At 56.7% G+C, this 14,723-nt stretch overlaps 1 protein-coding gene across 5 annotated transcripts in view; it reads left to right on the top strand.

Annotated features, from left to right (window-relative positions):
• The window catches only part of SFXN5 (sideroflexin 5), a 129,521-nt gene extending 122,394 nt beyond the window's left edge, over positions 1-7,127 (top strand). For all 5 annotated transcript variants that reach the window (XM_038007103.2, XM_038007100.2, XM_007970241.3 and 2 more), the window contains one exon: positions 4,078-7,127. In XM_038007103.2, the coding sequence (XP_037863031.1) occupies positions 4,078-4,155 (78 nt within the window). In that variant the 3' untranslated portion in view covers positions 4,156-7,127. The remainder of the gene's footprint in view (positions 1-4,077) is intronic.
• Positions 7,128-14,723: the final 7,596 nt, after the last annotated feature.

Genomic DNA, 14,723 nt, shown 5'->3' with positions numbered 1-14,723 from the left:
CGTTTCCATGTCCAACATTGCCCACCTCCCAGACACAGGCCATGCTAGCCAGCTAATACTTTTTTCTTCACCCAGCAAGCTTGGCCTGCCCTTTCTGATCAAAATTCTCCATTCTCTTCCTGGCTCACCTCCTCTGAGAAGTCTTCCTTCGTTGTTGCCTCATCAATACATTGGAACTCCCGGCCCCTCCCCAGTTGCCATGGCACTCTGCTTGTCTCTCTGGACTCCATCTGCTTTCACCAGCCAACTCCTCTCTAGACTTTAAGCTTCTCGAGGGCATGAACTGGTCTTGTCCCCCGCTCTGTGTACCCAGCCTGGGTGTCTGGAGTTGGCAACCATCAACATCTGCTGACATGAGGGTGGATTGACTTGAAATGAGAGAAGCAGCCTAGGATGCCAGCTCTGTCCCGGGGCCCCCATTCCTGATCCCTCAGCCACCTCCCCCAGGAGCCTTCCCACCCGCTGCATCTCCCCCTGCTCCTACCTGCTGCCCTGTGTGTGGTGGGGAGCCCAGGGGAGACGGGATACCAGGAGGAGGAGGCCTCGGTCTCCCCCGGGCCAGCATGCTCTAGGGAGTGGGCACAGTGGGCCGTGGCCCTGGGCCATGGTCCTCCACGGTGGTGCTGAGCAGCCTCTCTGATTTTAATGTGGGCCTCAGTGCTTCAGTGAAAGCCGGCATGGGAAGTTGCTAATAATGGCACTAAAATAAAATATGCTACATCTGTTATGGGTAGCAGAACAAAATTAGCTGCTCACACCTCTGACATCCAAGATGTCTTAACTTAAAATACTCCTTGGCTTACTTTACATCATTTACTGATTATATTTAAAAGAAATACAATTTTGCAATTACTGTTCTTTCCAGCGTGATATCTATGCATCATTTTCCTTTTATGTTTATATATTTCTCCTTCATTAGTGCAGTCTGAAGGGTGATTAGGATTCTTCAAACATTTTACAGAGGTTAAACGTTGATTAAGATTTAATTATTACTGTAAATAGCTTGGAATGACATATGGTGCAAAAGCCTGACATATGTGCATTTGAATAAATGAAGTGCTATTTCCCAGGATGCCTCAGTAGCTGTTTAACAGCTTTCCCGAAGGGTTATGTTACACCTCATGGTAAGATTGCTGGGATGTTATATTTTGTTGGTTTTTGCAGCTGAAAGCTAAGAACAGTTTTCCAGTTTTTTAAAAACATTGAATATTTTAAATACCTAAATTGTTTTGCACAAATTTTTGCTAATTTGTCTAACTAGGTTAAACATTTTCAAAAGCATTTAGATTTTTAAGCGTGGGCGCTGTGCATTGTGTCAGTGGCAGCGTGGGGACGAGGGGAGCCGGCAGGGTGGAGGGGACTGGGGGTGGCAGGGGTAGGGTGGGAGAAGGTGGTTTGAGAAGAGGGGGTGGGGAAGAGGCCTGGGCCCTCAGCTTAGCTCTCTTCTGTTTGGCCCTCTCGGGTGACCAGACTTGGGTAATGGGGCACCAGGGACTACAGAGGAAGGGTCCCCTCTTCTCCCACTGTGCCCACCAGCTCTAGTCCTCACCACACTCCCTCTTGTGTGGACTCCAGTGTGCACAGCCCGGACGTGACAGAGCTCTCCGAAGGCCAGGCCGGCCTGTACCACCTTCTACCCACTTCCCAGGGTTGCCACATCTTGACATATGGCGGGTGCCTAGAACCAAGTTCAACCAACCTATGTTGCAAGAGGCCTGGTGCCTCCTTGACTCTGTCCAGGGCAAATGTCTGGCAGGGACCTTCTCACTGTGGTAGTGTCTTTCTCACCTGCCCCCCTCAAGTTGGGGGTTCAGGCATCCCCACGGGCTCAGTCCCTAGAGATAAAGCCCAACATTGGGGCTGATGTGGTATCTCCAGGGGGATCCCGTCTTCCAGTGCTTACTGGCTCTTTTCTTTCTGCCCATGTATTCCACACTGAGGGAGCACCTACCGTGGACCAGCATTGTGCTAGGCTTTGAGGATGCAGGGGCGAGCCAGATCTGCACGCCCGCTGCCTCAGGGAGCTTGTGATCTAATGTGGAGAGGTGGGGATATGAGAAGTTCAGGGAGCTATGGGGACCACAGAAGTGGCCACGCCCAGCCTGGGGGAGGGAAGGTGTCTAAAGCTGAGACACGAAAGATGATGAGCTGAAGACGGGAGAGCAGAGTGGGGGCAGGAATGGAAGTAGGACGGGGCGTCTCTGGACAACTCAGGCAAGACTAGAGTGGGGACAGAGCCCAGGGTGTGCGAGGAACCAAAATCAGTCCGTGTGCTCTGTGTCTCCAGTCCAAGGGGCAGGGTGGTACAGGAGTCTGACTTGATCCCTGAGGATCAGGGTGCCATGGAGCCATTTCACAGTGAAGAGAGGCATGGGAAGACTTGCAGTTTAGAAGGCCAGCACTGGCTGTGGCTGGGGACGGACTGGGCTGGATGAGACCTCACGGGGAGGGACGGGGAGAGGACTCAAAGAGGCTCCAGAGTCTTTGGGCAGAGCACCACTGGATGGCACCGTCATTCCCGAGATGCAGAGCTGAGTGGGGCCGGGGGAGAGGGCAGGTTCAGTTCCATTTCAGGTGGGTTAAGTTCAGGCGCCTGTGAGACGTCCACAGCAAAGTCTGGCAGGCAGGGCTGTGAACCTGAGGCTCCAGGGAGAAACAAGGCTGGAGAACTCTGGTGTGGGGGTAACCCAGGGCATGTGCAGAGAAGAGGGTCCAGCCAGGCCCAGCCCCAAGGACCCCAAGGACCGTGCAGTGGGTGTCGTGAAGTGGGGGGTGGCAGTGACCTTGGAGAGAGAGATTTTTCTGGAGTGTGGTGAGAACAGAAGCCAGATTTATTGTGGGTTGAAAAGTCAGTGGGAGGGAAGGAGGTGGACACAGCCAGTGTAGACTAAGTTTTTTAAAGAAACGTAGCTGCTGGGGAGGAGAGAGACCAGGTAGTAGCGGGGCCTGCCTCGGGATGAAGGGGAGGTGTCATCAGAGAAGGTTTCTGTGTGTGGAACACTAATGGGCAAAGGTGGGAGAGAGGGAGGATGACCCAGGAGGGGGCCCCGGAGTGGGCAGGGGAGGTGGAGCCAGGTGGGGTCCTGTCCTGTGAGGGGAGGGATGGCAGCTGTGGGGTAGGAGGAGGGCAAGTGGAAAGCTGTGCATGGACACGGGAGGCAGCGTGTTGGATAATGAGAAGCTGAGGGGTTCTCCTCTGACACCTTCAGCTTTTTCCCTGAATAAGAGGAAGTCTCACCTGCCCGGGATGCGTGGGAGCAGGGGTTGGGGTGGCCGAGGAGAGGAGAGCAGAGCAGGTGTCCAGTGGCCTCTGGAGAGTGGGCAAGGGAGCTGACCTGGCTATGGGGGCAGGGGCAGGGTGGTTGTCCACTGGTTGGGGGTCCAGCCAAAGTCGAGGACAGGGAATTTTGAGGGTGTCCATTACATGGTCAGGTTCAAGTAGGAGTGGGGTGCATGGCGGGGTTCTCCAAAGCAGAGCTTCTGCCAGCAGCATGGGAGGGACCCTTGGGCTAGGGAGTAGCTGAAGGGATGGCCCCCGGAGTCCGGGTTGCAGGGGAAGATGTAAAGACTGAGTGGTGGGAGTGTGGGTGCTGAGGTCTAGGGGACTGGAAACAGAGAAGCAGGAGTGAGTGGGGTGCTAGAAAGATAGGGGACTGAGGAACCCAGGAGGGTGGCGTTTGGATGGAAGGAGGTGGGGCAGTCCTGGGTGGTGATCAGGTCCAGGGGATGGCCCTGGGTGGGGCTGTGGGGGGTCTGCAGTGCGGCAGACATGGTTCTTGGAGATGAGGGAGATGCAGAACTCAGAGGCCAATGTGTAGGATGTCCACCCACGTGGACACACCGTCAGAAGAAAGAGGCCGGGTCTGGGCTGGAAGGGATGCTGTGAGCTCCGTGGTGGGAGGGCAGTGGAGAAGGAAGATGTGTCACTAGGTAGGGCACGTGAGCCCTGGCTGGGGTGGACATGGGGGTGCAGAGAGGCAGAGCTCTGGAGCCCAGGGTGGTCCTCACTGTAGCTCCCAGCCCCACTATTTGCCCCTTCCCACTCCCCCACTTTTCCTCTCTATTCTCTCTCTGCAGATTGAAACATCCCAGTTAGAGCCGGAGATAGCCCAGGCCACGAGCAGCCGGACAGTGGTGTACAACAAGGGGCTGTGAGTGTGGTCAGCAGCCTGGGGCTGGAGCACTGTGCAGCCGGGGAGCTGAGGGGCAGGGCTGTAGACTCACGGCTGCACCTGCAGGGAGCAGCACGCCGACCCCAGCAGTCCTGGGCCCCCTGGGAGAGTGCTTCACCTGCAGTGGAGGGAGACTGACCATTCACATTTTAACATAGGGAGAGGAGTTCTAACACATTTCCTACAAAAAAATAATCAAGTGCATTTCTGGGCCTTATGTGGGGTTGTCAGAACTCCACTCAGCACAATTATGTGTGAAGCTGACAAATCGTAGAGTGCCCATGGGGTAGAATTAGAATCCTTTTATACTTTGGTTTCTTTTTTATTTTTATTTTTTATCAGAATCAAATCTGAGCCTTAGTTTCAGCTGACCAGAAGCGGCAGGAGGACAGGTCGGGGGAGCCAGATTAGGCCTGGAGTTGGGTTGGTTTGGTGGCCAGGCTGGTAAATTTAGGATATTACAATGACCAGCCCAGATGACTCCCTGGGCTGGCGAGGGGAGGGGAGAGAAGGTGGTCTGCACCCCACAGGATGAACTAGCCGTGACTAGGGTCCTCAGGAAGTGGCCCAGGGAATCAGGGAGCACTGGAGTCCTCTGCAAGATTCTGTGGGCAGCTGGCTCTGAATGTAGCCAGGCCACATCCATTCCAGAGCTGCAGAACCAGTCCCTCTGAGTGAAACCGGGTGACCCTGGAGCTAGAGTCCCCCTTTGTGGAGCTCTCACTGACTCAGGGCCCCTGAAGCAACCCCAGCTCCAGGCAGGAAGCACCAAGAAGGAATGGTGCTTGGCAGGAACCGTGGACCTGCGCTTGGCTTCTTCAAGACCCTCCTTCCAGGCCCCAGGCTGGATGCTGGGCACCGGGGCTGAGAGTGGGGCTGGAACTGGGCTGGCTGCCTTATGGGGAGCTTCTTCAGCCACCAAGGCTGCCTGCCCCATCCCATCCCTTTCTAAGCAGGAAGGTCTCATGCCTGAGAACGCCTAGGCCAGCTCCTTAGACACCTATCAGCGAAGCAGCGTCAACCGAGGAGCAGTGGGTCCTGGCTCTGGCACTAAATGGCATTGAGATGTTGGACAAGTTCATTCCCTTCTCTGAGCCTCCACTCCCTGTCTGAAACCAGAAGACTGGATCAAGGGGTTCCCACTGGCTCCTCCAGCAAGACCTCATCTTTGCCTGTCCTGCTCAGATGCTGGTCATCCTGCACATGTCCCCAGTGTGGACTCTGGACTGAGAAGGGCGCAGGCCCCTTTGGACCAGCAGTTGGCCTCAGAACCTGGACCTTCCCTTCTGTATGTGACCCCGTATCCCGGGAGCAGTTGGCCTTTGCCAAACACTTTACAGTTCTGGAGAAGGAGGTAACATAGATGCCTGGGCCTGATGGTGGGGCCATACCTGCGTGTCGCCTCTCACTCTGCAGCCTCAGAGGCCCCTTGCTGCTGGCTCCCATCTCCCTGCCACTTGCAGACCAGGAAGGAAGAGCAAGCTGTACAGAGGGAGGCAGAGCGTGGGGAGGGTGTGAGCAGGGTGACACCTCATCTGAAAGGCCCAAACCAGGGGGAAGCTCCAGCCTCAGTGCAGCCCCCTCCTGACCCCACCTAGTATGGAAGCCTCCACCTGCAGCCCTGAGCCTCCCTCCCCTGGGGACTCCACCTCAGGGGAGATTTAGGCCAGAGGTGAACATTCATGTGTAGGAAGAGGCTGGTGCAGGGCGGCAACTTAGGGCAGCGGAAGTATGCTGAGGCGGGTCTTCTGTGGGTATGGCCGTTGCCTCCGCCAGCCCCTGGTGCCCACCAGCTGGCTCTGCAGCACATTGCCCCGAGGGGCCTGCCACTCTCCTGAGGAGTAGCCCACCTGCTGCCCGTAAGGAGGGGGACAAACCTGGAGGACAAAACAGCGGGGGAGTGGAGGTGCCACGGTGTTGGAGGGCCAGGCCTTTTTGAGCCAATCACACCATGATGTGAATATGCCAGTGACTGCTGCACTGTGCGGGTCTCTAGGCCTGGACTAGGGCTGGCATGTCTGGGTCCTCTTTTGAAAAGCTCACTTCAGGCTCACCCTGCTCCTACCTATCATAGGCTCTTATCCTCGTGCACTTTATCTTGGGACCAAAACTGCCTCCCCACCGCCCCTCCCCACCCTGCGCCTGCCGGAGGCCTGGCAGAGGTGGGTGCCCTAGCCCAGCCTGTGGCCTCAGCATCTCATAATTTATTTGCTTTGTCTCCTGGATGATTTCTGTCATGCTCCCAAATGCAGCTTCAGGTGAGCCGAGAGGTCTGCTCCTGTGGCGGTGCAGTGGCAAAGGATCCAGATAGCCCAGGGTGAGAGTGACAGAGGGACAGTGGGCTATGCCAGTAGGCCCTGGTCTGGCTTTGGAAAGCCCCATGAGGGGAAACCTTCACCCAGCACCCATGCCCCACTCTGCTGAAGCCAGAGGAAGGGAGACCTGAGGGGCAGATTGGTTCATGCCTGGACCCACAGTCAGGGCAGGGCTGGCCAGCTGTGCCGGAACACAACCCACACCTGCAGTGGTTCTCCATCCCTGGTGTCCCTGCCTGGCCCTCCGCTGATCACTTCAAACATTCCCTCAGGCTTGGGGATGCCCTTCTTCCATTTCCAGACAGCAATGTGAGGGGGCAGGGACCAAGATGTCAAGCTGGCCATGGAGTCAAGCTGGTCGACAGACCCCTTTCACTCCTGGTTATGAGCCAACTTGTTTCGTGTTCTGGCCTCTGGCCTGGGAGAAGGGCAGGAGCCTAGAGAAGGAAAAAGGCCCGTAGACAGACCCAGGGTGATGTTCAAGCCTGGCCTAGTGAGAGTGAGGCCCCCGCACGCAAGCCTCAGCCACTCCCAGGGGCCTTTGCAGTGTCTTTTTAACCTTCTCAGAAAATTTCTCAATCTATGTGATTTGTGTAATACTAATGAGCTTTGGGCAATAAATACAGGATTTCAAGCGTCAGGGTGTGGTTTTGTGAATTGTGGGTGGGACGGGGACTGGTGTATGGAACCCAGTGGGAAAAGGGAAGGACTGTCTGAGGATTTTGTGGGAAGACCCCCAAGGAAGGTGCAGACCCAGGTTCCAGGCTGGATCGGGCCAGCTGGGAGGCCCAGAGGGAAGGGAAGAGGAAAGGATGGAGACCATGTGAGGGCACAGGAGGGTGAAATTCTGCAGGAATCCCCTTACAGAGCTGTTGTTGAGCACTCACTAAGGAGCCCGCCCTCAAGGAACGTGAGTAAATAAGACTTTTGGTTAGATTCCCATACTGTTTATATCGATGAGGCTGGGAGACCGGAGGGGGTCATTCCTGGACCACCTGGGGCCAGGAGAGGCCTCCCAGGAAGGGAAGGTTTGAGCCAAGTGGAAAGGTGCTTCATGGCTGCAGTGTGTATGGTACCAGCCCTGAGAGGTCTGCCCCTTCTTAACTCCTCCACTATCCCTTAGGGCTAGGACTTGGGCATCTCCTGATAGCAATGGTTCCTCTTCTTCCAGGCAGCCCCCAGAGTTCTCAAGTCCAGCCCTGCAGAGAGAAGCAGGCAGGGAGGTGGAAAGCCATCCTGGTTGGGTTCGGACAGACCCCAGTTCCAGCTGCAGCTCGGCCCAGCGTGACTGGAGCTTCTAGCCAGACACTTCCTTTATTCACTCATCAATTTGGTCAGATGTTTATTGACATCTACTGTAACTGAGCCTTGGTGTCCTTATTTATAAAATGTCAAGAAAGCATCACTCGCTGGGCTGTGGTAAGGATGGAAGCTGGAGGAGGAATGCACCCAGACTCATCTTCCCGCTCCCAGGTGTGTGGGGAAGAGCCTGCCTCCCCTCCTGGGTGCTGGACCCTTCCCCACTAGAGAGGGAGGAGAGAAGGGGTAGGGGAGGGGGCTGTTCTCAAAGTGATGCCTCTGGGCCAGGAGGATGCTGGTCTCTGGGGAATTTCTTTGCTAAGAGCTCCACAGGCCACAGCCTCCATCCGGTCAGGCGGAAATCCTTGACTCTCAGGACAGACACAAATCCCTCCTGGGAGCTGTTTGTTGTTTTTAGCTGGTTTGGGGGCTCAGCTCCTGCCCAGACCAGAGATCATTAACACTCCAGGAATGTGGCCACCCCTGCCCCCATCCCCCCCTGCCTGGCCCATCGGACCTCCCTCCTCTCACTCAGGCCACGGTTAGAAGGAGAGTCAGAATGTGAGGGGATGGGTGCCACGATAAGTGACCCTTCCTGATGCCCCAGGGACCTAGCCTCATTTTCATAGCTCCCTCAGTTCCCGAAAGCTGCTGCAGCTTCTACTATCTTGGCCATCCCTCTGCCACCAATTAGCTCCCAAAACAGGAATGCCTCAGCTACTTCCTCCAAGGCCTCACCCCTGCGTATCCACCCTTCCCTGCAGAACCGAGAGTCTCTACGAGCAGTGGCTGAAAAGTGTTCACTCTCCACCCCTCACACTGAGGCAGCCGTTGGCAGCCTTGCCTAAGGCCAAGGCCAGTCTCTCCTCCCCTTCCCCACGAGGACACCTCCTCAGCCACAGCAAGAATCTGGGGCCCACCCCAGTTCCCTGGGCCTTATGGAGGGGTGGAGAAGAGAGCAAAGGAAAAGAGAAGATGGACAAATGGACAGACAGGCCCCAGACCACCAGACGCTCTCCTGGAAGACCCCATGTAAACCCATGGGGAAGTGAGGGAAGGGGCCAGCCCTCCATCCCAGGCCAACGGATGCTGGTTCTCCTCCTCTTCATATGTTAGCATGACAGAGGAGGGACAGTACTGCAGGACCCTGAAGCAGCTCAATGTCATTAGAGAATAGAGAGGAGATCCAGGAGCGGCGGTGTGGCCAGGTGCTGCTGGGCCAAAGCCAGCAGAGAGCCCCTAGAGGCTTTAAGTAGAGAAGTGGAGTGACCTGGCTGCAGAGTGGCGGGTGGAGTGGACACAGTGAGGCTGTTGGGGAGACTGGGTGAGGGGGCCCCTGTGGTGGTCATGGTGAGGAAGATGGGGCCTGGGCCATGTGGTGGGGGTGGGGGTGGGGGTGGGGATTGGGAAGGAGAGAAGTGAAGATTCAGGACTGCTCAGCTCTCTGTGAGGGTGGCAGAGGGAAGTAAGGGATGACCCTAGGTTCCTGGCGTAGGCAGCAGAGAAGGGGCCATTTCTGAGCTAAGGCACAGAGAAGGAAGAACAAACGCACAGGAAAGGGGATGCATTCCAATTTCCAAGGCATCGGAGGCTCCTGGGAGATAACCAACTGGACACCAAGAGATGAGGAATTGCTGGTCTGGAGCTCAGGAGACAGGTAGGGATGGGAAATGTGGATGTGTCTGTTATCCATGTCTAGGGAGCATCTGGAGCTGGAGGAGCAGAGATGGCCACCCAGGCGAAGGAGGTGGGGTGAGAAGAGGAGGACTGGAATGGAGCCCTGAGGAGCCCCACCTCTGAGGCCTGGGCAGAGACAAGGAAGCTCAGCCACAAGGGATGTGTCAGGGCTGAACTGCATCCTCCAGAAGTCATCTGTTGAAGTCCCAATGCCTCGTGCCTCAGAATGTGACTGTCTTTGGAGACAGGGTCTTTACAGAAGTAATTAAGTTAAAATGTGGTTATGAAGGTGGGCTCTCATCCAAACGAGAATCCAAAATGACTGATGTCCTTTTAAGAAGAGGAGATTGGGATGCAGCCATGCTAGAGGAAGAAGCTCCTGTGAAGACGAAGGCGCCGTCCACAGGCCAAGGAGAGAGGCTTCAGAAGAAACCCATCCTGCCAACCCCTGACCTCGGGCTGGCAGCCTCCGGTGCTGGGAGGGAATAAATTTTGGTTGTCGAAGCCACTCAGTCTGAGGTGCTTTGTCGTGGGGCCCCAGCACACCAAGGCAAGAGGCGAAGAAGGCAGGGAGGGCATGGTATTCAGAGGACATTGATGGGAGTGCTCCAGGTAGAAGGGGCTTCCACGTACCTCACTGAAGCCGACAGGTGAAGGGAGACATGGACCAAGGCGGGCCCCATGGAGGACCCAGAGAGAAGGGCCTCAGTGGGATGTGGTCAGGGCAAAAGACAGATCTTCACAGGTTAAGAAATCAGTAGGACTCCCATGGATGGCCGGCATAGCTAATTCCTTCATGAAATTTAGCTGATGGGCAGAAGTGGGGCATTGTGACATGGAGCTGATGGGGTGCTTAGAAGGTGGACCCTCAGGCAAGAATCAGAAGAGACTGTCACAGAAAGAGGAAGAACAGCCTAGCAGTGAGCTGCTCCAGGCAGGGAGACTCTGAAGCCCAGGTTGGAGGTGGGGGTTAGGGGTGGGGTTCTCCTGGGCCCGAAGGAGAGAAAGTGGCGGGTGGTGGCAGGAGGCAGGTGGAGAGGATGGGCTGGCTGCAGGCAGCGTGGGGTTGAGGGTAAGGAGCCCCCGCCCCTCCAGATCCACTCTGTGTCTGTCCACCTGCTCTGTCCCTGGAAGTTAAGGGCTGGCTGGCTGGCTTCCACCACCAGGAGTCCCAGCAGGAAACTGGGGGATTGGAGGAGTGACACGGGGGGATTTTTCCCTCCTTGTCCCTCCTGCCATCTCTGGGCCTCTCTGTACTGAAGGTTACAGCTCCTACCTGGGGGCCCTCTCCAGCCAACTCCTCCAGGTTCCAGTAGCTGCCGCTGGTCCTTCCTCTTCAGGCCTCAGGGCCATATGGGCTCCCCATTGTTACCAGCTCTGGGGTACTGCACCATCGCTGTGGGTTCCCCGAAATTTAATTGTTCCTGTAGTAAACTCTCCAAGTGCTCTAATTGAAGGTACCATCTGACCGATGCAAAGGTGTCCCCTTCCAGGACTGTCTCTGAAGGTGGGAGTAAGGCCCTCTGCTGAGTCAGGGGGAAGAGAGGTTTGGAGGGAGGGCAGCAGAGAACTTTTCAACAGGGCGAGGCCTCAGCTGAGGCTGGGACCTGAAACATCGAGGGGCGCCATCCCGCACACCTGCCTGCTGTCCTCATGGACTCAACTGCACGGGCGGGTGGAGAAGCAGGTTCAAGCAGGGTTTCAATTCTGCCAGACAGGTGCAACCAAGGAACAGTGGGACATGGGTGTGTCGGAAAGAGACCAGAGGGGGCTGTGGCCTGGGGGCCCCCACAAGGTGCCACACTGCTGCAGAGGGAAAGGAGCGAGCCAGCGAATGGGAAGAGTTCAGGGTTCGACGGGAAGACATCCGAATGTGTGATTTGAGAGAAGGCCCCATTCTGGGCTCTGATCATCCCTGAGAGAGGGTGGTGAGGGGGAGATGAGGGAATGAGAGGCTGGGATGCTAGGTGGGTTGTCCATGCAGACCCTAAGATCTGGGGGACAGGAAGACTGTAAGCCGTAGCCACAGCTTTTAACAAATGAGGGGGCATGACCGGGCCACGCAGCCACAGACGGCACACGTGCACAGCCGCACACATGCACAGCCGAACGCCCACAGGCACCCACACAGTCACACTCACGCGCACGCCCACAGCCCTCCCAGACACTCCAAACACCCTCACATGCACTCACCCTCACACACACCCTAGACAGCAGATGGGGCGCTCGGGTAATTGGTTAAACCTGTTCCGATGTCTGGCTCCGCCTTGGCAGCGCCCGTCTGACAGGAAAGCTGGCTGGGCCTGCACCGCTCAGCCTGCTGGCCGCCCCTCCCCTCCTCTCCCCTTGCCTGCAGGGATGCCCTGGAGCGGGGCTATAGCAGAGGCCTGTGGGCCTGGCCGGTTCCCTCTGGACAGAGCCTGGTTCACTTAGCCAGGGTGCCTTGATGCCTCCCGGGAAGCCGTCCCAGCACGTGTGAGGAGGAGTTGGTGCAAACCAAGTGCAGAGATGCTAGGAGCGTGAGCTGTACTGCTGCGAAGGCCGTGGGGACGAGTCCTGGAAAGTTCCACGGACAAGAGGATGTGCAAAGATCAGTCCCCGAAGGTGAGGGTGTGGATGAGGCCACCAGGGTTCAGAACAGGCCCCCTGAGCTCCCTCTACTTCAGCCGCGCACAATTTGGAGCTCCTACAGGTGTTCATGATACCTCAGCCCATGAGTTCTGCAGGCCCCGGGCGGCCAGCCCAGCTGAGGGGAGTGGCTGACCTGGGCCCCCTCGGGGAAGGCCTGGCCACGCAGTGCCTGCACGCGGAGGCCACCAGCAAGCTACTGTCCGTGGGTCCTCACCCTCTGCAGGGCCCCTGCTCCCCAGGTGGGAGGAGCCGTTGGGGGAGGGAAGGGAGCAGCACTTCTCGTCTTCTTCCCTTCTCGGCTGCATCTGTGTCTCTTCGAGAGAGACTTTGGTTTGTTCCCTGGAGAGGGCCCAAAAACTCCCAAATTAGCAAACCTGGCAAGCCCGCAGCTCAGAAAATAGTTCATCCTGATTCCATGTTTTTCAGGCTCACAGAAGCCTTTATTAATGAAGTCACAACACCAATATTTACCGTCTGCAGGGAGAGGCACAACATGGGGGGTGGATGGGAGTGCGGCAGGGACTCCCCGCCCCGCCCCCCGCAGGCCTGGCCTCGGGAGATTGGCAGGTTTCCTTGGATCCCTTCCAACCCTTTATTCGGATGACAGGGGGTGCTCTGCTGTGATCTTCCTGGACCCCCTCCCCGTACCAAGTGAGGCAGGATCTTGAGAGGAACAGCTCACCCCGTCTCTGTCCCCCACTGGGGCCAAAAGGATGACTCTTCCTCCCACCTTCCTTCCACACCTGGGCATGTATGCTCCCAGAAGTGATCCCACCTGCTTGGCAGTGAGGGTCGCCATGTGGGTTAATCTGGATTAGGACTTTCAAGACGCGTAGAATGCATTCCTGACTGATGGAGGGAGAGGGGTGTTGGGATGGGACAAAGCCCTTTGGTTTCTAGCATTGACTGGACACAAGTGAGGTGGGCAGAGGCGGCGGGGGAGACACTGAGAGTGCGAGTGGGATCTGGGTCTGTGCTCCCAGCAGAACGACCTTATGTGCTTGGATCCCTGCATGTGGCCCAGGCAGCAAGGCTGGGCCTCTGACATCTTTCCAGTGAGTTCAACATTGATCAAGCACCCGACATTCCAGGTGGGAAGAACAGCATGAGCGAAGGCACAGCACAGGGAAAACCTGTGGCTCCCTCAGGGACAGGGATGGGGACGCTGAAGCAAGGGTACCAGGAGCAAGGCAAGAAGATGGGGCAGAGGGGCTCAGAAGGGGGTGACTCTGCCCTGTTTGGGTGCAAGGAAGAGAAATCTGGCTGCAGCATGGAGGGCCTCCTTTGAAGTGGGCCTCATCCTTGACATTCACAGAAACCTCCCTAGAGGAGCAGGGCCCAGGCCAGGCCAGTGGCACGAGCTGGGCAGGGGGGCAGCGGGGGGGCTGCACTAGGGAGGTGTGGTTGGGAAGCCAGTCTAGACTCAACTCACTAGATGGGAATGGATGGGGCTGGGGAAGAGGAGAGGAAGCTTGAGGAAGATTCCCAGGTTTCCTGTAGCTTGGGAAACTGTGTACATGGCTAATGCTTTTTGCCGAGGTGGGTGATCCTGGAGAAGCACAGATGGGGAGGTGAGTCCTGCTGTGGATGTATTGGCTTTGAGGTGCTGAGGGGCAGGGGGTGTACCAGGCAGCTGGCTTGATGGGTCTGCAGCTCAGCAGAGGTCAGCTAAAGACACAGACCAGGGAGCCAAAGAGAAGTCCTGGAAGTGGATGTGAGCCCCCGAGGCAGAGGGCACAATGAGGAGGCAGGGAGAGCAAGGACTGACCTGGGGGTGGCCAGAGGTGACAAGGCATGGATGACACTGAATGAGCTCAGGCTGGAGGAGGAGTCAGAGCTACCGAAATGAAGGCAGAGCAGGGTGGGAGAATCCAGGAGGGCATGGCCAACAGATTGGGGAGCAGGTGAACCCAGACAGGAAGTGGTTGAGTTTGGCCACAAGGGAGTGGCCAGCAACTATAGTTGGTGACTGTCAGCACCAGCAGAATGGTGGCATGGAGGCCAAAGAGCAGAGGTTTCATGAGCACATGGGAGGTGAAGAAGAAAGAGGGGTCTGGATGTCGTAAGGGAAAGACTTAGGAATGCAGATGTGCTTGTCAGGAAACCTTCATCCTGACAAGTGGGACAAACAGAAGGTCAGGTGAACATAAGAGCTCAGCGGGTCCCAGCGTGTTGCTCTTTCTTGGGCTGAGGAGGCCCTGAGTCACTGGGGACTGGATGCAGGCTCAGCCTTAAGCCCTGTCTCTGCAGTCTTAACCTGCCCAGGGGTTCTCCCAGGACAGGTGAGCATCCTGGTGGGCCCACAACTTCGGTCTTGAACCATCAGCCTTTGTGAGTGGTGTTCCCTCCCCCAGACCCCAATCCTCCCCTTTCCTCTGGTTTCTCTTCAACTGGAGAAGCCACCAGAGTCTCTAGGCAGAGGGAAGCACTCTCTGTCTCCCACTGAATTACCTGGGCCTGATTCCCACCCCTCAATATGTTAAGAAAGACCTGGGCCTGTCCTCCCTCAAGATAAAGGGTGGCCCTTCCCTATGTCTAGCCTGTTTCTCTTGCTGTGGAGCTGGAGGTAGAGACCAGGGTCTCCTAACAAAAGAGAGGAGTTAATGAATTACCCTTGCCCCCCTCCACC

The sequence above is a fragment of the Chlorocebus sabaeus genome, chromosome 14, assembly GCF_047675955.1.
Source record: "Chlorocebus sabaeus isolate Y175 chromosome 14, mChlSab1.0.hap1, whole genome shotgun sequence".
NCBI lineage: Eukaryota > Metazoa > Chordata > Mammalia > Primates > Cercopithecidae > Chlorocebus > Chlorocebus sabaeus.
Note: the sequence above shows the minus strand (reverse complement) of the source record. Positions and strands in the feature narration are given on the sequence as shown.